The sequence below is a fragment of the Lates calcarifer genome, linkage group LG10 (genome assembly GCF_001640805.2).
Source record: "Lates calcarifer isolate ASB-BC8 linkage group LG10, TLL_Latcal_v3, whole genome shotgun sequence".
Taxonomy (NCBI): domain Eukaryota; kingdom Metazoa; phylum Chordata; class Actinopteri; family Centropomidae; genus Lates; species Lates calcarifer.
Genome location: NC_066842.1, coordinates 25,583,410 through 25,602,292, shown reverse-complemented (window position 1 = coordinate 25,602,292; position 18,883 = coordinate 25,583,410). Strand labels below are relative to the sequence as shown.

The window sequence follows — 18,883 nt, the reverse complement described above, 5'->3', positions numbered from 1 at the left end:
CCTTTGACGTTATTGACTCGGAAGTAGTTTTACTCAGCTGAGACTCCTCGCTTTGGATGTTTTCTCATACTCTTCGCACCGTCCTGACCTTCTGCCCTGAATGTGTGGTGGTCCCGTTCCGTTAGCATGGGAGCGCTATACTAGTGTCAGGTAACGGAGATATTCAGCGTCTTTGAATGTGCAAAGGCTCCGTTTGATCGGCGGAATTAGTCGAAAATTGACATTCTCACCATTGTACCTGGAAGTGGCTGTTGACAGGGCGCGCCTGTTTTGCAGCACCAGGCTGCCCCGTCGGCGGTGTTTGACACACTTCTAAGCTGATTTCTGCTGAACGGAGGAAGAGCCAAACTAACCACATGAATGTCGAATTTTGATGTTGATCGACAAAGGCATTTATCTAATTAAAATGAATTAAATACTGTTAAGGCATCTACCAATTAAAATGTTTCAGCAAGTGCGCCCCCAGTGGTAAAAATAGACATTGGAACTGTGACAGATTTTCTTCAAGCAAAAACGTATACATTCAGAATAATCTGAGATATAATTATATTATACACAGCATGGCCTTAAATTCAGCCGTATTTATGATAATGTGTAATCTATAAAATCGCACACGTGTATACATAAAGTGCTGTTGTCTTCAAAGCAGTGACCTCATCCAGTCTCAAAATGTGGCATTGGGTCTTCATGATACATGCGGATGGAGTATAAATTAAATATCCCTCTTTCGTGTGATGTCTCTACAGCACTGTGCGCCAGCTCCTGATGTGATACCTCCTAGCTGCAGCTCCACCATGACCACAAAATCGTGTGTATCTCTGCTCCAGCTCTCCAGACTGGGGCTCAGACTTTGCACATCCAACTGCAGAGCCACAAGCTTGGGTTTAACAACAGTGACTTCCACTTCGTCTTTCTTTTACCTCACCCTATTCACCTGTGTCCTGCAGACGCTATTACTGCAGCAATGTCAGGATGCGCTCCTATCTTCAGTACCTAAAACACAAGATTATATCCCCTCCCAGTCCCCCATATACTCATGTGTGCCAGGTAGGGGACCCAGTGCTACGTTCACATGCCGCTGCTGTTGACCCTGCAGCTATAACAGGCCCTGAGATCCAAAAGGTCATCAACACCATGGTGAAAGTGATGCGGAAACTAAATTGTGTGGGACTGAGTGCACCTCAGATTGGAGTGCCACTGCGCATCATGGTCCTGGAATATCCTGAGAGCATGCTGGCAGACAGTTCGACTGCATCGAGGGAGGCCCGTGGTATCTCCGTCCAGCCCCTGAGGATCTTTGTCAACCCCCAAATGAGGGTTCTGGATGGACAGACTGTGCTCTTTCAGGAAGCCTGTGAGAGCATCTCAGGCTTCTCTGCCACAGTCCCTCGCTACCTGTCTGTGGAAGTATCTGGTATGATTCAACTTAATCCTGTGTTTCCTATACAACAGTAACTTTAAAATGATGTACCATTTGTGTCAAATCTCATTTGCTGAGTCTTAGACTGTTGTGTTGATACTATATGAAGTTTTTGATGTGAACTTCTCTGTGTCATCTTAATACACACTTTAAAAGGCAGCACCTAATACATTTCTGCATATTTTTCTTGTCCCTGTGCATGCTCATCCTGAAGGTCTGAATGAAAAGTGTGAAGCTGTCACATGGCAGGCCAGTGGCTGGCCAGCTCGTATCGTCCAACATGAGATGGACCACCTGAATGGGGTCCTCTACATTGACCGCATGGACAGCAAGACCTTCATCAACATCAACTGGCAGATACACAATGAATAGAAAACAGACAAATGCCCAGGACAGCCTACACTGTGTCATGAAAGCTTTAACATTTACTGTTCTGAGCACACACTGTCTGATTAAACTTAATAATAGACTGAGTGAATCATGTCTGCCACCACCACAATGAATAAATACCACTATGGTACACTCTTTAAATTTTTCTTGATGACTGCTATTTGTTCAACTTTTGTAAATACACTGTGATGTAAAACATGATTCTAAATTTCCCAAAGTTACCAGTGAAGTACAAAAATTTCATAGACATAGTGGGTGAAGCTACATGAAAAGACGTGTCTGGGACATAAGGAAATATGACCCTAGAAAAACATAAGTGGTTCTTGCAGCTGAATGTGACTTTTTTTTGTTTTGTCTGCAGGATATTTCCAAAATACTGGATGAAATTTAGTGGAGGCTTTCCAACCTTCCAAACAAGTGATTAGATTTTGATATAATGCATCCAATGAAAAGCATGCACATTCAAATTTTCAAGTTTATGGATTAGAGGGCTATCAGGCTAAGAAAACTTTACGTTAAATCTAATTAAATCAAACCAACAAGGACACAATGAATTGATTAATCAAGAAAATAATATGCAGATTGATTGATGACACTAATTATCATTTGCAGCCTTTTTATGATTTCACAGTAAATACAAAAGCCACATATTAAGCCAAAAAATAAAGGCAGAAACATGTTCTCAGAGAGGGTTTGATTAGTGGTAGTTATGACTGAATAAAATACAAAAACTGATTACTGATTTTCCAGGTAGTTTTTCTGGTATATAAGTAACTCTACTGTCTCCAAGTCATTTGCTCATGTATTATAAAACACACATTTAACACAGATATGTGTCATATTGACCTTTTTACTGCAGTCTGTGTGCAGGTAACAGATACAGGTGAAAAGAAACTTCTTTGTGTTTCACACCAAGTTACGCTGAATTGACCCAAGAGCACAAACTGTACAAGTTGTGTATCACAATACACTATACTTTTCAAATGAGGATTATGGTACATATGGCCACTTAGAGAATAATTGGATAACAGAGTGATAAGAGTCTCAGAAAGAGGCCCCAAACAGAAAAGCTGGAGCACATGTAATACTGCATTTCAGCACTGTGTCAAGGCAACATTTGGATTAGATTGTACTTGATTGAAGTGTGCAGAATTAAGGCACTGTGATTTTGCTAGTTGTGCCTCATTAGTGCAATACTCTTCAAATACAAATCACACTGACGATGACTGGTCAAAAGTTTGGCCACATTTGCAGATAACAGGATTTCTGTACCAACAATCTGTACAATACTCATTTCCACAATACCTGCACAGAACCAGAGGCTTTCTGGAACATGGCTTCCCACACACACACTCTCTCAGTTGTTTGATTGTGTGATGAACTTTGCAGTAGTCTACATTTCTGCATTTAAGGGAATGGAAGACACTGCAGCTGTAACACAGGACCTCCGGGTCAAGCTGGGAGAGGTTGCAGCAGTCATGATAGGAGATTGGATGAATTATGGATTTATCACAGAGAGATAAGGAGGACATTACTGCGCTGCTGGTGGTGAGACTTGGTGATGTTCTCAGGTCACTCACTCTGAGAATTTCACTCTGTGTTGACACTGCTCCTGATTCTTTCATTTCTTCAGCTGTACTGAAAGAGGTTACCACACTGTGCTCCACACTACAGCAATGCTCAAGTAAGGCACATGTGTTACTGTGCCAAGTTTCACATTCAATGCAGTGACTTTGGTAATGATGAGGAGATTGGAGGCAGCTGCAGCTGACTTCAGTCTCACTCTTTGAAAGCCCCATTGCTTCTAACTGCAGACTGCCTGCCTGTGACTGTAAGTCTGCTTTGTCAAACCTCGACTCCTCACAGGGATGTCTGCCCTGCCTCCTCCTGGCTGTGGAGATTCTGCTACTGTCTGACTCCTTAGATGACCTCTCGGTCAGCTGGTAGTTGAGTGTAGAGATGCAGAGGTGTTCTCTGGTGGGCAGGGATGTGGATGAGGAGGACAGAGGTGTCATTCCATTGCTGTGTGTTTTCACAGCAGGGGGCGATGCATTGCTTTGAGTCATCCAGGTTAAGGAGCAGGGACTCTCATTGTCATTGACAACCACCTCTCTCTGCCCCCCGTTAACATGTTCATCTGTGTACAGATCCACGTCCGCTTCTCCATTAAAAGGCTCCATCAGTGGCTGATTGACTTTGAGTGTCTTCCTGGTGTTGTCCAATGCAACCTGTTAACACACAACAAATCCTCAATAGTTTCAATGTTTTTAACTGTTCACTGGAATTACATCTTGTTGATTCTGTGAGGGGTTATTTCAAGTGGTGTATGCCTGAGTATTGTATCCTTTCTGGTACTGACTGAAACATTTATATCAATTAGTATCTAAGACTGTCAAGTACTGAAAGCTGCAATAAATGTCACTTAGGGCAAATGTATCAGTTCAGAGGCATCCAACCAGAAAAAGAAATCATCTGAGGGTTTAGTCAGCAAGATTTCTATCTCAAAAAAACATTTAATGACCATAAAGCTCAATTAAACTGGATTTAGATTCAAAAGGATGTGAGAAATACAATATTAGCAATGCCACGCTAAGCTACAGCCTGCTACATAAAACATAATCTGTTACATCTTACACAACTCCTTATTGAAACTACAGGACGTTAACACTGAGTGAAATACTCAAGCCTTCATTGTTCTATCAGATAAAAACATTTTGCATGTCCAGACCATTATTTCATGGACATCTTTTTAAAATTCAGCCTGATTTATTTGCTATCTTTGGAAACTTTGGGATCTCCCCCACAAAAAAACATCTATGGGTTTGAACAATGTCTAGATGTCTGTCAGCATGAGTCTGTAATGAGTGTTTGGAACAGGTTAATTGCAAAGTGGGACTGCAAAAGAGGAAAGCATCCCATCCCATAGACTCAGCATTTCAAAATACAGACCTCACCCCATGACTGACTTAATTTGCCAAACACCAGACAAACATACCTGTAGGCTGTTTCCTCTCTGCCTCTCTCTCACCACACTCAGCTCCCACTGGGCCTCACCAGCATAGTTTCCCAGAGTCATTTGAAGAAGGCGACACTCACAACGGGCCAGGTAGAAAGCACAAGACAAGTGGAGGAGGTCGTCCAGAGAGGCAGGACTGGTTCTGATTGACTGGAGAAAAAGCTGTTCATGCCGAGACAAGCTGGGTTGGTATCCCAAAAGGCCAAACAGTTTCTCAATCTGTGGCACTGACAGCACCGGTTTGATGTAGTGGGTGAACATACCGGAGTACATCTGGGACACAAAAGTGAAGAAACAAAAAATTAAGTTAAAGTTAAGAAATGCGTCGGGTGTTTATAAATATCACTTTTATTCAACCTTTATTTAGGCAGGAAGTCTAAGTTCATTCTTGACTTTCAGGGCTAAAAGTAAAGTGTTTATAAAACTTTTAAATCTTTCAACCAACCTTGACTACTTTGTACTCATTCCTCCAGGGACTGAGGTACAGGTTCAGGGCCGCTTGCTCCAGGACTTCAAAAGCTTTAGCCAGGCCCTGCAGCCCCCCTCTGGTTTTGACCTGCCCACCACTGGCTGCTGTTGTTGATGCTGTTGCTGCCTTGAGCGACTCCTCCATCACCCTCAGTGGATCCAGACCCAGGCAGTGTGTCTCCTGAGCATCTCCATCCTTCAGCAGCCCCTCCACCTGCTTCCATAGCTCCTCATCTCTACATGCCAGGCTGGAGCCTCGTCCAACAATTTGTCGCTCCAAACTGTGATCGTAGGCTGTCAGTAGATCTCTGGCTCTCTGCCTGGAGCTGCTCATCTCTATCAATCCGGACAGGACAATGTGGGAAATGAGGGAAATTTGCAACTAATGACTGTATGTACAGAAATAATATTTATCCATTGGTCTAATCTATTATTATTATACAGGTTTTGCAATGCACATCAGTTTTTTATCTTATCATATATTTAAAATAATGAAACAGATTAGACTTGTGTGTTCATGATATACTGACCAGCTTTGAGACAACTTAAATAGATATACATGTTCCATAAGTGTTTCAAGTGTTACAACTCTTAGCTATAAATAGTTTCGGCCTGAAATAAACTGTGCTTATAACCGAAAGTGAAAGTTGTGACATTTGGCCGAGGTGAAAGAAAAAACTGAGTGTAAATGTACTTTCGTGATGAGCAAACGTGTTTACCGACGCCGCTATAACTTTAATGTAAGACAACACCAATCCGAGAAAATTCAACAGTAGTTCAACTCAGTTAGATGTTAGCATTAGCTTATCTTACTGCCACACTAACTTACTAGTTATGCTAGGTTAACCATTAATGTTGAATCCTAGTCTCTTTTCAAATATCTTATTAATGCGCGGTAATTTAAACGATCATGTTTTTCTAAAACGAGTTGGTCGTAATATACCACTCGAAAAGTTTCCAGAAACGTGAAAGCTGTTTTTCAATTCGGTTAACATATCATACATAGGCCATCGAAAAACATTTAGAAATGAGTCAGGCCGCTGTGTTTTATCTGTGAAGAAAGACTCAGGAAGTTATTTCAAATTTGCTCAGAAAAGTTCAAGTTTCAAGCGAAGGAGAGTCTTGTGATGTCTTGAATATACGCCGAATAAAAGGCTGGTTCCCGTCGATTTAAATTATATTACGATTCGGTTTTTAGAAGGCCTAGTCGCCGATACGCAAGCGACATTAAGTTGCTACAATTGGGAGTGACATCTCAAGTCAAGAGAAAATCACTAGTCTCGAAGCTAAGCTAACGTTGCCTCGCAGCTACAACTGGGACGTACTTTGATCAAAGTATGAGCTCTAGACACACTAGACACACTCAAACTCACCTGCGCCCGGCACTTAGTCAGATGTCTGTCAGTGGATCATATAAAACATTTCCGGCCACACAGTCGTCGCCGTGTAGCTGATAGCTTCTTGATTTTCCCGAATAAAGTAAACATTGTCACGTGGCACGGATTTTCCCAGCTTCAGATGGGTGCGCACGATAGGGGTATCAGAGCGGGCCGAGGGGGTGGGTGGGTGAGAGAAGTTTAATCGCCAATTTCTGCACAGAAACTAAATAGAAAATGTGATTGATGTAAGGAAGTTTTTATACTAAATGAATCGATAAAACAAATCGATTAAAATCGAATTTGTCTGTCTCGTGCATGTATTATGACAGCTCTCTTAGCACGTCCATCATCCATGGTTTGGGGTTCATGCTGATTCATATTATCTAAAGTGTTTCGTCCACTAGATGGCAGCATTTTTTCCTTTAAGTCCTGTAGCATAGCCCTGGACAGCCTCACCTCGGAGGAACCGATCACGTCTAAATCAGGTTCAGTTAGCCGGTAAACACACGCACACATATGTGCGCGCACGTACACACATACAAAAAGCTACTGGACCCCAGTTCAATGCATGTGACTGAGGACACACATTAAGTCATAGGGTGAGGACAGTGGTGAGCCTCTTTTGTTGACCCGCGGGTGTGGCCTCGGTGACACTGGTTGAAGGGCGGACCTAAAGCCCCTGAGTTCAGTTTAAAGCCTCCTATTTGGCAAACATCCTTCGCAGAAGTCAGCAGCTTCGCCCTCAGCGCCATCAGTGATCTTCATCCTTCAGCAGTGTGCATCTGCACCCAGCATGTCAAACTCGGACAGGGTTGTGTTAGCTCTGGGAGGAGCGGGGACAGTGGGCTCTGGGATAGTTAAAGCGCTGCTGGATAAAGGTAAGATGCTCAGGGGTCAGGTGGAGACAGAAAACTCTTCTCCATCGCTAAGAAGAATTAGAGAAACTCTTTGAACAGAGGAAATTTTTACCTTTTCTATTTTAACTGATGAATCTGGAGACAGTTATGTACAAGTGTCTCAGGATGAAACTTCGATTATGTTTAACTGCAGTGTAGACATTTTGAGTCTTTTATGTCTGGTTTCGTACATAAATAGTATTTTCTGGACTTTTATTTGTAAAATCTTAATTATCTCTATTCTCTATTATCAGTGGCTGTTGATCCGGTGTTGGTTCTGTCTGCGCGGGTAATTTTGTCTAAACTCAGTTTATCTCACCGACACCCAATAATCGGACATTTGGAAGAGACAGTACACACCATGCTGTACATGTGGGTGTGCAATGTGCCAACAGGTCAAAACCACTGCATCATAATAGTTTTTGGTTAAGCATAAAATGACACACCATCTGTCCATAATACAGCGATTATATGCTAGACGTATTGCATGCAAGAAATTATCGATTAACCAAAAAAGGGGGAAAAAAAAAATAAATTAACAAATGTATCATCAATAAATGCAGAACTTGAAGTTTGCAAATATTAAAATATATTTCATAATGAATTACATGAATAAATATATTTTTCAAAAAGTTGTTGTACATGTAGAATTTCTAATATGACATTAGAGTTTTATGAACACGATGTGTGTTCACAGGATTCAGAACACAGGAGACATTTTCATACAGTGTGAACAGCATGCTTCATCTAAATTTTAAAATAAGATACGGTTACTGTAATGGGAACATTAAAATAAATAAGATATTTTATAATACAGGAAAACACTAACCGATAAGAGACAGTAATATCTGCGCTTTAAGTGTGTGTGAGATAAGTTATAAACAAAATAATATTTAATTGGTGGAGGTCTGGGTATAATTTAGGTTTTGGTGCATTATTCATCCCTGTCCAGAGGGTGTCTCAGCATCACAGATGAAATATGTTGTGGTTATTCATTATGCTCTGCAGCCTCTGCAGGATGCTGTGATGAGACTTTACTGGTTTTGGATTTACATTGCACGTTGCTGTTTGAACTGAGCAGAAAGTTACCATCTGTCGCTCTGTCATGTTTATCCCTCTGATGACCTTGATAAACAATCTAGCCCTGTTACTGAGCTTTCAAACTTTAATTTTCACGTGACAGGGATTAGTCCTTTATCTGTGTTAAGGTGCTGCTTTTGTCTGTCTGCACCATAGATTAATATAGAATCTGGTGTGTGTGTGTGTGTGTGTGTGTGTGTGTGTGTGTGTGTGTGTGTGTGTGTGCATACATACGTGTGTAGGTTTTAAAGTGGCAGTGATCTCCAGGGACAGCAGCCGGCTGGAGAGACTCCGATCATTCGTCTCTCCCAACATGAAGGATAACCTCATCACTATAGTGGGGAATGTGGGTAAGTTGGGTTGCACATCACTCATCTAGAACTAGAACTGTGTCATCTATCCATCCATCTATCCAGTGAACACAGCAGGTGTGCTGTCTCTCCTATGAATGGAGAGGTGAGGATTGTCTCTCCACAGCCAAACTGTCAGTCAGATTGATGATATGGGTGTATTAAAACCCCCAGTGGATTCCACATCTTTTTGCAGTGCCAATGTCTGGAGTAAAAAACTTGGTTACTTTCCACCTCTGCAGACTGTATCGTGGCTGCACTGAAAAGAATCTCTAGCAGCCCCTAAAGGCTGCAACATGACATTACACAAATACAAATTTGATGGATCCAATGGCAGAAAAGATGATAAAGATGATTTTCCTGTTGTTAGAGCCTTACTGGTAGTAAAACAAGTGTAAGAAGTTAAGCTGTGAGGATGCTTGCACGCTCACAGTGGTGACATCCTGACATCCTGATGTTTAGCAGGTATGATGCTGACCGTGTTCACCATCTTATTTTGTAAGATTGTTGTTTTGTTCCCATTTGGAAAGGGTTCATCCTCTGTGGACTGTTATGAACTAAAGAGTGCATCAAGAGGAAAGTTTTCCTGACAATGGTGTTAGATGACACCAAAATCATTATGAATCATCCTCCTTATTATAATGGCAAAAGATGGCAACAAAAAGAATCAATAACAACTTTTAAAAATTCATATTAGTCAAACCATCATCACACATATCAATCTAAATAGTTGTTTTTAAAACCTTTCTAGTCCCACAGGGAGACATTATCCTTAGACTATAATCTGGAGGCCTTTGTCTTCTGGCTCTTCTGTTCCAGGGTCAGAGGAGGGAGCAGATCAGGCAAAGCAGGCCCTGCTGACAGCTGTAGGAAAGGTGACTGATGTAGTTTCCTCTCTGGGCTTCAGCTGGTGGCAGGGAGGACCCCCACACACCCAGTCTCTCAAAGACCTTCACTGGGTAAACACACACATAAAGCAGACAGTGGCTCAACAAATACATGAGACTGTCAGTGGTCTTGGTTAAATATTGAATTTAATCTTAGTAGGAGTTGTGGTAGTCCTGGTTCTATCTTGTCTACTTCCCGTATCTCGTCTGAATATTGTTGCAGATTCTTTTCCTCCATTACAAAAATGAAATTCTGATTCTTGTCTGATTCTTATGTCCTTTCCAGGTAATTGAGACATTACTTTTTAGCACGTTTGTGTCATGGAAGGCTTTCTTCCCCTTGGTGAGAGACGACTCCAGCTGTACCTACACCTTCATAACAGGTGAGTCCTTCAGCTACTAACAGCACTTAACGTGGGAGATGCTCATTCGTATGTGTCAAAAACACTGAGAGAACTTAGCAAAACTGTTGTTTGGTTATTTACAGCCATCTTTATTTTTTAATCTAATGTTATTATGTCTCTGAGTACCTTCTGAATGTCAGACCAACATTTATCCAGTGTTACACAGTGAGCTTATCAGAGCCTTTTCACTGAGAACAGCTGCCTGCTGTGCCTGGAAAAGAGGCTGATGAATCAAAACAGTAAAGTTGAGGATCAGAAAACCAAAACAATGAGCTGAAAGATGCTGAACAGCTGAGTAGAGCTGAGAGTAACTGCTGAGTCAGGTTTTCTGTGGGTTCAACACTGTGACTGACTTGTTTTATATTACAGTCACCTGTTGTTCTAAAAATTATTGCTTTAACTTATATAACTAGCATATTGAAGTCTTTCTAACAATATGCATCTCAGTCATTTTGAGTTTGTCATGGTCAGTAAAGAGGGTTAGTTTAATTTGTGTTGTGGTTTATAGTCACTTCAGCGATACATCCAGTGCATAGCCGCTGAGCTGAGGAAATGCAGACAAAATGACTGTTAGAGTGTTTATATAGTTTGATGGTGTCTGCCACAGGAGGAGCAGGAGAGAAGCTGCTGATGCCTGGTACAGGCTTCCTGACGGTGGGAGCTGCCAGCACCCTGGCCTTCTGCCAGGTACTACGAGAGGAGTACCCTGAGGTGCCCTGTAAACTCAACCAGGTGAGACTTTAAATGGATTATACAGTAAGACTTGAACTAACAAAGCACCAAAGCTGATATAGGATTTCTGCCTGAGTTCAGTCTCAGAGCCTCAGAGCTGTTCATTTAGTTCTCGTCAGCTCAGCACCAGCTAATAAAATAAGTTCTTCAGATTAAGAGGGTAACCAGAATAACATGGAACATTAATGGGAAAATTGAGGTTTGTTAGATAATGAAACCAGTTTTCATTTTGAGCTCTATTAGCACTGAAGTACAACTTCAGGATTTGTTTGTTTATTCCAAGTTGTAAAGGATTTCTCTGAACAACACTTAATGACCACTGTTATTAAACTGCAACAGCAGCTCTGGCAGGAATGAATTCAATTGGTTTGTCTTTCCTCTCAGCATCATATGTTCTTAACAGTACTGAAACCTCAGCCACTTCCTGTGTGTTGGATTTCTAAATACTTAAAGGACAACACATTCTGGTTTATTTACAGTTTTTCCAATTGTACTCACCAAATGAATCACATCTGGCAGCATGCAGTATAAAAGAAGTTTGACAGGGCAAGAGATGTACGCAGAAACAAGATCAGGTTTTAAACACCCTTTACGGTTAACATGGTTCAACTGTGACATTTTGTACTCACTGTAGCTGTGCACACAAATGGTTTTCCTGTTCAATGAGGGATTCTTAGATTTCAGGTGTACTCACACGCAGTATGACCTCTGAATGAAGTGATTTAGATCATCTGAATAAAGTGTTGGCCTGTTTACATCCTGTCTGATGGTTTGACTGCTCATGTTAGATCTTATTGCAGTGTTGTCACCGTGTCCCCGGTTCTCAGCCAGGTACAGTACTTTGGTGTCAGTGTTAAGTGTAAACAGTAAACCTGACTTACTCTCCTTATTGGTTGGTCCTGGCAGGTGAAGATTGACACAGGTGTAGCCACTCCAGAGCGCATGGCACCTGGTTACCTGAACCATCTGGACCTGGGTGAAGCTGTTGCCACCCTTGTGGAAAGGCGCAACACCTCTCATACCATTTTCACCGTCAACTGCCCTGCAGACTTAAAAACTGTCCTTCTGGAGAGGAACCTTTAGACCTGGAAACCCTCACTCCAGACTCACCTCGATGTCACAGGGACACATTTACACTTCTGCTACTCCTGCTGAACTCTCCTGAAACATATTTATAGCATCTGTGGTCTGTTTCCTTCCTTTTCCCACAACTCTGAACCCTGTCCCTGTACAACTTCATGTGAATTGTATAGTATTCCAACTAATACTGTATATTCTGCTGCCTGTTCTTAGATCATTAGCAACTGGTGCATGTCTGTTGTGTGAGGTTTGTAAAAATTTATGATACTCACCTTCTTACTTTTACCTGCTTCTGTTCAAATATTATCACACAGTTCTGTCTTTCTTCTACATTGTTGGAAGACATGATATAACAGTGTTTTCTCTGTGGATCTGATAAATATACTTTGTATAAGGCCAAACTGATGGTGAGAGTAGGTGAAGACTGAGGCACAGGGGGGAGGGGTTTATGACTAAATATAACCAAGTTAACTAACCTTCCTGCTGCCTTTTTAACAATGAGTCAAAAAGAACAGAGTATTTGATTGTAGATGATCTGATTGTATGTATCTACAAATCTAGATTCAAAGGTACCCTGTGGGAGGGTGGGGGGGTTGGCCATTGGTGGCACTATGGATGTCTGTTTTGTTCTCTATTAGCATGCACAAGAGGACACACATGTATGGCCATGCTTTATGCTATTCTACTGATTGACAGGTGGTGGTTACTTCCAAGAAGCAAAGCAATGCACAAGCAAAAATCAAGGATGAAAACTGATAGCTGCCAAACATTTATGTAAATAATGCAGGTTTTTAAGACTTTGAGGAAAAAATATTATGAGCAGGAAATAAAGGCTACAAGTGCACAAGAGTGGAGGCAATACAACTCTTACACTGGGCAACCTGAGCTGGTAGCATTTTGAGATACTAGGGTCAGGTTTAAAATTTCTTCAAAATTTGGGGATTTTGCTGATTTGAGGCCTTGTAGATTACAGATGCTGAGGACCTGGCATATTGGCAAACTGAGATATCCTCTATGTTGGGGACATGTTGTAAAAACAGGAGAGGTAAATTCATTTCATGTCCTGTGACCCTTTAGAGGTTCGTTATGCTTGAAATGAACCAGTCCATAGGATGTGTCATCTGACCACATCTGGAGAGGAATGTGTTTGTATTTGGTGCAGACAGCTACATTTGAAGCCTCCAGTTGCTGAAAATTAGGATGACTGTGTCTCTCCTTTAAAACATTCATGGTGCTGCACTCAGTTGTGCACACGAAATATAACAGAAGTAATTGTGTGAAGAGTGAAATAAATAAAAGAGAGCTTTAGAGAAAAGCTCAGATCCTGCAGACTTTAGTCAAACTGTTACAGATGGTTTTAGACAATCTGACAAGCAGCACACGGAGTCCCTAAAGGCTTGAGATTTACATGTTCATACAACATGCATTAGCTGTGTAAAGATTTTGAATTTCAGAAGCTTCTAAAAATTGTCAAGCACAGTCCCCTCTCCCCCTGAATGCTGATAACATATAGGATTTTACTATTTACCATGAGATGATCCAAATAAGCACTTCTTTTGAAGCACACTAACCCTTTATGGATGGCTCTGAATAGTAAGTCACTGGTATGTCATGATTAACACAAAGAACCTGCCTCATTACAGATTACACAGCATGGTTTGGCCCATTTTATCCTCTTTGTAAGACTTTTCTTAAATAAAGCTTTAATATGCTGTGTTTTACATTTACATTACATTTACATTGTTTTACATACAAGAATTTCCAATACACTTTCAAATACCATTAAACAATATCTTCTGCTTTACTTATCTCTGTGTGGTCATTGTCTCTGTAGGGACATTTCAGCACTGAAATGAAATGAATGCAGATAACAGAGCAAGTAGGTTGATATTGGGTGGGGCAGGTTTGACATATTTACACCCCCCTAGCGTGACTCTGTCCTGTTCACAAGCACCAGCACCAACCTCCTATAGGCCCCCGAGTCTCCCAGCCATTATTTGGGGCAGTATGTCCCCAGAAGTTTGGAGGCCACAGTAGACTGTGGTATGAGAGGGGGTATTGCTGTCTTGTGTATACTGCACAGTTTCCTACCACTATAGGAATGTAAATCTGTCATGCCTGCACTTACGATTTGGGCTACTGATTGGTTGACAAGGATAACTGGGCTTGGACTAAGACAGGAGAGTGGGGAGAGTGAAGGTAGTTCTAGTTTTGGTGGGGGTGGGTTAGACAGTCACAGTTTCTGTTTTGAACTTGTCGGCTGACAGCTCAATTAGGCCAAATTATGATTAAACTGCCAGGGACATACCAATGCCCCTCTTTCTCTTCCTCTTCATCTCCTCCTCCTTCTGCCTCCCTTTCTTTCCCAGTGAAAGGGACGGAAATGATCAAACACACCGAGACAAACAGGCAAGTTCACCCTCTGATGATGACTCATTTCATTCTAATAGGAAAAGAAAACTGGCTTTTGTCTCAGAGGGAATGAGGAGCCACAGCCTCCAAACCAGGTTCAACAGACTGAGGATCAGTCAGAGAGGGAATGTTAGTGAACAGATTAAATGTCATGAGAAAAAATTGATGGAACATTTGCTTTGATGTTGGAGCACTTGAAAACTGTTGGTCCAAAGAAAAATGTGGGACTGTGATTATTCTGGGCCACACCAGCAGCATGGCTGTAGAGATGGTTACGTCAGTTGATCCCTCTGTTCACTGCTTTGGTTCAGACTGAAATATCTCAACTGTTAAATGAACTTTGGAGATCCATGACATTTCTTCTACTGCAACAATGAGGTTGATATTTTTGGTTTTTTAATTGAATGTGTCAGCATCTAGTGGATGAATTGTCATGATATTTGGTATTTGGTATTCCCCTCACTTCTCCTGTAGCACCAGCAGTGAGTCAAAATGTGGATGTTTCTAGTGACATATCTCACCATCTACAAGATCGCTCCCAGACCATGAATCCTACTAACTGTGGTGATCTGATCTTCTGATCTGATCTTCTGATGATTTATCCAGCACCATCAGCAGTTCAAAATCTAAATTCTGTAGTACTTTGGTTTATGACCAAATATCTGCAAAACTACTGGTATTCCCATCGTCCTCAGCTGTAGCTGTGTGCTCAATCAGCCTCGTAAGTATAACATCAACATGTTGCATCATCACTATGACATGATGCTGATTTAGCAGAAGTACAACCTCATGGAGCTCATGGACTCTTGTTTAAGCTGAAAAAGACACACTGTGAGTTCTGTCTACCAATCTAGATCAAAAAAAATGTGCTGCTAACTAACCTTTACTGCAAGTGACTATATATGTACTTCGCAGACATCAAATGGCGTCGTAGTGAGAATCATATATATATATATTGTTATGTTATATATAGATATATGTGTGTTATTTATGTTCAATGGAACATGTTAAAAATAATGTTCCTTTAACTTTATATGTGTTTTTGTATTTTCTTTATATATACACCTTTTAGAATTTTTTTAACCTAGACGGGCAAGGAACCACATATGGTAACTTCAATGATCTTGATTTTCTACATGAAAATTGAATATTTTCAAAAATGTCCCAAAAGTAAAAAAGTCTTGTTGTGCCCTGCTATGACACTCTAGGGTTGAAATTTTGAATTTCCAAGTATTTCAATGAATGCACGATAAAGGGTTAAGCCTTGTGATGAACCAGCCAGGATCCTACAATTCATTCTTGACAAATCCCTTTTTTTATTACAGGAATGAGACTATAGGCAGAAAAAAGGTAGTATGCAGCATTCAGCTTATTGGTAACCAGGGGAATTGCAACTGCACTAACATAGCTCAGATTGAACACATTTATTCTGACAAACTGATGTTTGTGTAGATGAAAAGGGATGGAGACATCTGTTGATGGTTCGGCCCTGCCCTGCACCTGATGTGACAACAGAGTAGCAACGAGAGTATCATTAGAACTCTGATACAAGAAGGAAGAACAGTTCAATAGTTGAGTGGCCGCCAAATTGCTCCTCTGCTTTTGATTAAAAACGGGAGTGGCTGAGATGAGGGATTAAAATCTTGAACCAGATGGAAAACAAGCCATAAGCTTGGTGCTCTGCCTTTTGTGAGCAAGCAGCAAGACCTCACTAAAACAGCAATAAAGCTTTCAGTTTCTGAAAAACCAACACACCACATGTTGGCTGGCCAGGCAACGCCACAAGAGATGGTGTGACAAGCTGACTAACAGATGGTAGTTTAATTTAAGCAGGAGCTATGATGGCAGGAGTGCGTGTGTATGTATGTATGTATGTATGTATGTGTGTGTGTGTGTGTGTGTGTGTGTGTGTGTGTGTGTGTGTTGTCTCTGATGAGGTATAATTTTTTTCCCTGCCTGGTGTCACTAGGAGTCATGACACAGTGAGAAAAGGGTGATAGGCCCGTAAATGCTGCATCTATTTAATAAGAGCTGCCTTCATGCTTGTTGTTTTGGAAATCATTGATAAATGCTCACACACTCAAGAGGCTTGTGTCATATCAGCAGCCAGCTCTGAGGTCACGAAAGCACAGAGTCAGACCTCTCAAGTCACGCTATATCCACCAGGGTGTGTCCCACCATGCTGAGAGGACACAAAATCACCATACTCATAAACACAGACATATGCCAGCATGTAACACAGAGCAACTCAATTATAAACCAATTGGTTCAAAATGTGGTTTGTAAAGTGGTTTAGGGCCAAAGTATGTCAACAGGGTGAGCATTTTACCACAGCAGCCATGTTAGGAGGAGCACTAGTGGAACTGTCATTCTTCTCACTATTGTGCACATTTCTGTCTATTAAATAAAAGAATGAAGCCTTTGTCCCCACTTCTGTAAGTACACATTTTGAGATTTATGCTGTGTTAACATGAGGTTAAAGTCCCTGATATTCTCTAAAATAGAAAGAGAACAGCAGAGCAGACAGTGGTGATCCTCTGATAGTACACTGCTCTTCACTGAGAGGCTGTAGTCATTTTTCATGTTGACAGTGTATTAAAGGTAACTATTAATACACACAAATATATATGGTCATATTCAGCGCATTATCATATTCATGTAATGTAATAGTGGTCTAATGTTAATGGCCAGCAGGCGGCAAGTAGCTTGAATTAGAATTATGACAGCAAATGGAGACACAGCAGCCAGTCTGGCTCCTTTCAAAGAGGGATTTGTACATAAAACAAATGGTGACAACAAAGTTGTGACTGAAACAGGCAAACAAGCAAAATATAATGTGTAAGCTTTAGAGAAGTTTGGGGGCAAATATCTTTGGAGGTAGCCAGTCTGTTTCCCCCTGCTTCCAGTCTTTATGCTAAGCTAGCTAATTGTCTCTGGCTCTAGCTTCAGTAACATGCCGATGATGGTGTTATTAAGCTTACTCCTGGAGGGAAACCGATTAAGAGCAAACAAAGCTTTAAAATATAAGGCTGAAAATGTAACTGTGATGGTTTAAGATGCTAAGTATACAGCTAATACTGACACTGCACTGCTGCACTGTATGATGGTTATTAAAACCCTCATCAGGAGGTAGTGACCAGTGTACTCAGTGGTCTGGGGGTTACAAGGTAAATGAACCAGAAAGGGACACAAAGAAGACATTCAAGGAGAGAAAGAACAAGAGAAAGCAAGCAAGAGGCGATTGACATGCTGGGTGGTGCTGTAGTGGCTGCTGGTGGTGATTGTGACTGATTCAGAGTGGCATGTTGTTTTTTCTTCAAGTCCACAGGCTTCTGCTGATATTCAGCCATGAGCCCATCATAGCCTCCTGCATCATCCAGGCACCATCCCCATCTGCAGTCTTTTTCGATGAGGTGAAACATCTTGAAGAAAACAAAAAGAAGTCAGAAGACAGAATTTCAGAAATTTTTGCACATATCACAAGTATTCAGACCCTTTGCCATGGCACTTCAAATTTAGCTCAGGTTCCTCCCATTTCTCTGGACCTTCTTTGAGGTGTTTCTACATGTTTTTGGTTTGTATTTGTTTAGTTTTTTCTCCTTTTGCATATGTCTGTGTGTGTGTCTGAGGCCATCTGTTCCATTGTATTATGTTCTGTTAAAAAATAATAATAGAATATTAAATATATAAAATTGCAATTATCGATATAGATACAGTATTTACAGTAGGAATTGTTAAGTTTGAAGCCAAAGATCTAATGACTTGAGGCCTGAGGCCTGTACTACGAAAAGTTTTATCTGAGGTCTGCTGCCATGGTAATTTACGGTGCATCTTTAAACTGTTCCGAGCAGTTTATGTTCACAGTTAATTTGGTGTTACCGGTGTTCTACCTAAGTACTGCCCCACAGGTGGAAGAACCAATCATTACTGGCACGACTGAGAGAGGCTGACTCCGCAGAACGGAGGCTGTCTAAAGACTGTCAGCCCCCCACCCCACCGAAAAAAAAAGTATGTAGTGGATGGTAGAGATATGTGGAGCAATAAATGGTGTTTTTTTGTGCTCCGCATTTTCTCTTTTCTCTTTATTTAATTTAGCATAATTAGTGTTGCATATTATATTTGTATTACATATTATATTTGAATAATCCTTTAAATGGGGGTGGAGGGCATTATTGTTCTGAAGGACAATATAATGCGACTGGCTGTTGTAATTGTAGACTACATACCAAAACATGCAATATTAATGATGGGAAATATGAATGTGTACCACTTTATAGAATGCTTATATTTCATCCAGGTTCAGATTTCCACTGAGGCTGCAGCTGAAATACTGTTAACATGAAGTTCATACTGAACATAATAGCATTAT

The 18,883-nt window shown here is 41.0% G+C and overlaps 4 protein-coding genes across 5 annotated transcripts in view; 2 read left to right on the top strand and 2 right to left on the bottom strand.

The window, feature by feature from the left end:
* Positions 1-7: 7 nt before the first annotated feature.
* Positions 8-1,951, top strand: pdf (peptide deformylase, mitochondrial). The gene is made up of 3 exons (XM_018704023.2): positions 8-150; positions 747-1,414; positions 1,635-1,951. Exons 2-3 carry the CDS (start codon positions 973-975, stop codon positions 1,790-1,792), a joined length of 600 nt encoding a protein of 199 aa, XP_018559539.1. The 5' UTR covers positions 8-150; positions 747-972; the 3' UTR covers positions 1,793-1,951.
* Positions 1,952-2,409: 458 nt separating this feature from the next.
* Positions 2,410-6,818, bottom strand: spata2l (spermatogenesis associated 2-like). Its single transcript, XM_018704020.2, has 4 exons — positions 6,668-6,818; positions 5,272-5,630; positions 4,806-5,099; positions 2,410-4,038 (listed from the first exon to the last, which is right to left on the bottom strand). The coding sequence occupies exons 2-4, from the start codon at positions 5,626-5,628 to the stop codon at positions 3,022-3,024; spliced, it is 1,668 nt and encodes a 555-aa protein (XP_018559536.1). The 5' UTR covers positions 5,629-5,630; positions 6,668-6,818; the 3' UTR covers positions 2,410-3,021.
* Positions 6,819-6,927: 109 nt separating this feature from the next.
* On the top strand, positions 6,928-13,906 carry si:dkey-238o13.4 (uncharacterized protein LOC560780 homolog). Its single transcript, XM_018704022.2, has 6 exons — positions 6,928-7,551; positions 8,892-8,999; positions 9,819-9,958; positions 10,173-10,269; positions 10,898-11,022; positions 11,929-13,906. The coding sequence occupies exons 1-6, from the start codon at positions 7,467-7,469 to the stop codon at positions 12,103-12,105; spliced, it is 732 nt and encodes a 243-aa protein (XP_018559538.1). The 5' UTR covers positions 6,928-7,466; the 3' UTR covers positions 12,106-13,906.
* Positions 13,907-15,661: 1,755 nt separating this feature from the next.
* vps9d1 (VPS9 domain containing 1) overlaps positions 15,662-18,883 on the bottom strand; it is a 38,011-nt gene continuing 34,789 nt past the window's right edge. Inside the window, exon 16 of one of the 2 annotated variants that reach the window (XR_007814006.1) lies at positions 15,662-17,936. The gene's annotated coding sequence lies outside the window, so the exon portion shown is untranslated. The remainder of the gene's footprint in view (positions 17,937-18,883) is intronic. The other variant, XM_051073639.1, reaches the window with a different exon arrangement.

Coding starts and splice junctions, on each gene's coding strand:
- pdf (XM_018704023.2), top strand. CDS start 973: ATGCGCTCCTATCTTCAGTACCTAAAACACAAGATTATATCCCCTCCC. Junction 1,415..1,634: donor CCTGTCTGTGGAAGTATCTG/GTATGATTCAAC, acceptor CTCATCCTGAAG/GTCTGAATGAAAAGTGTGAA.
- spata2l (XM_018704020.2), bottom strand. CDS start 5,628: ATGAGCAGCTCCAGGCAGAGAGCCAGAGATCTACTGACAGCCTACGAT. Junction 5,100..5,271: donor ATGAGTACAAAGTAGTCAAG/GTTGGTTGAAAG, acceptor TTTGTGTCCCAG/ATGTACTCCGGTATGTTCAC. Junction 4,039..4,805: donor AGAGAGGAAACAGCCTACAG/GTATGTTTGTCT, acceptor GTGTGTTAACAG/GTTGCATTGGACAACACCAG.
- si:dkey-238o13.4 (XM_018704022.2), top strand. CDS start 7,467: ATGTCAAACTCGGACAGGGTTGTGTTAGCTCTGGGAGGAGCGGGGACA. Junction 9,959..10,172: donor CTCTCAAAGACCTTCACTGG/GTAAACACACAC, acceptor TGTCCTTTCCAG/GTAATTGAGACATTACTTTT. Junction 10,270..10,897: donor TACCTACACCTTCATAACAG/GTGAGTCCTTCA, acceptor TGTCTGCCACAG/GAGGAGCAGGAGAGAAGCTG.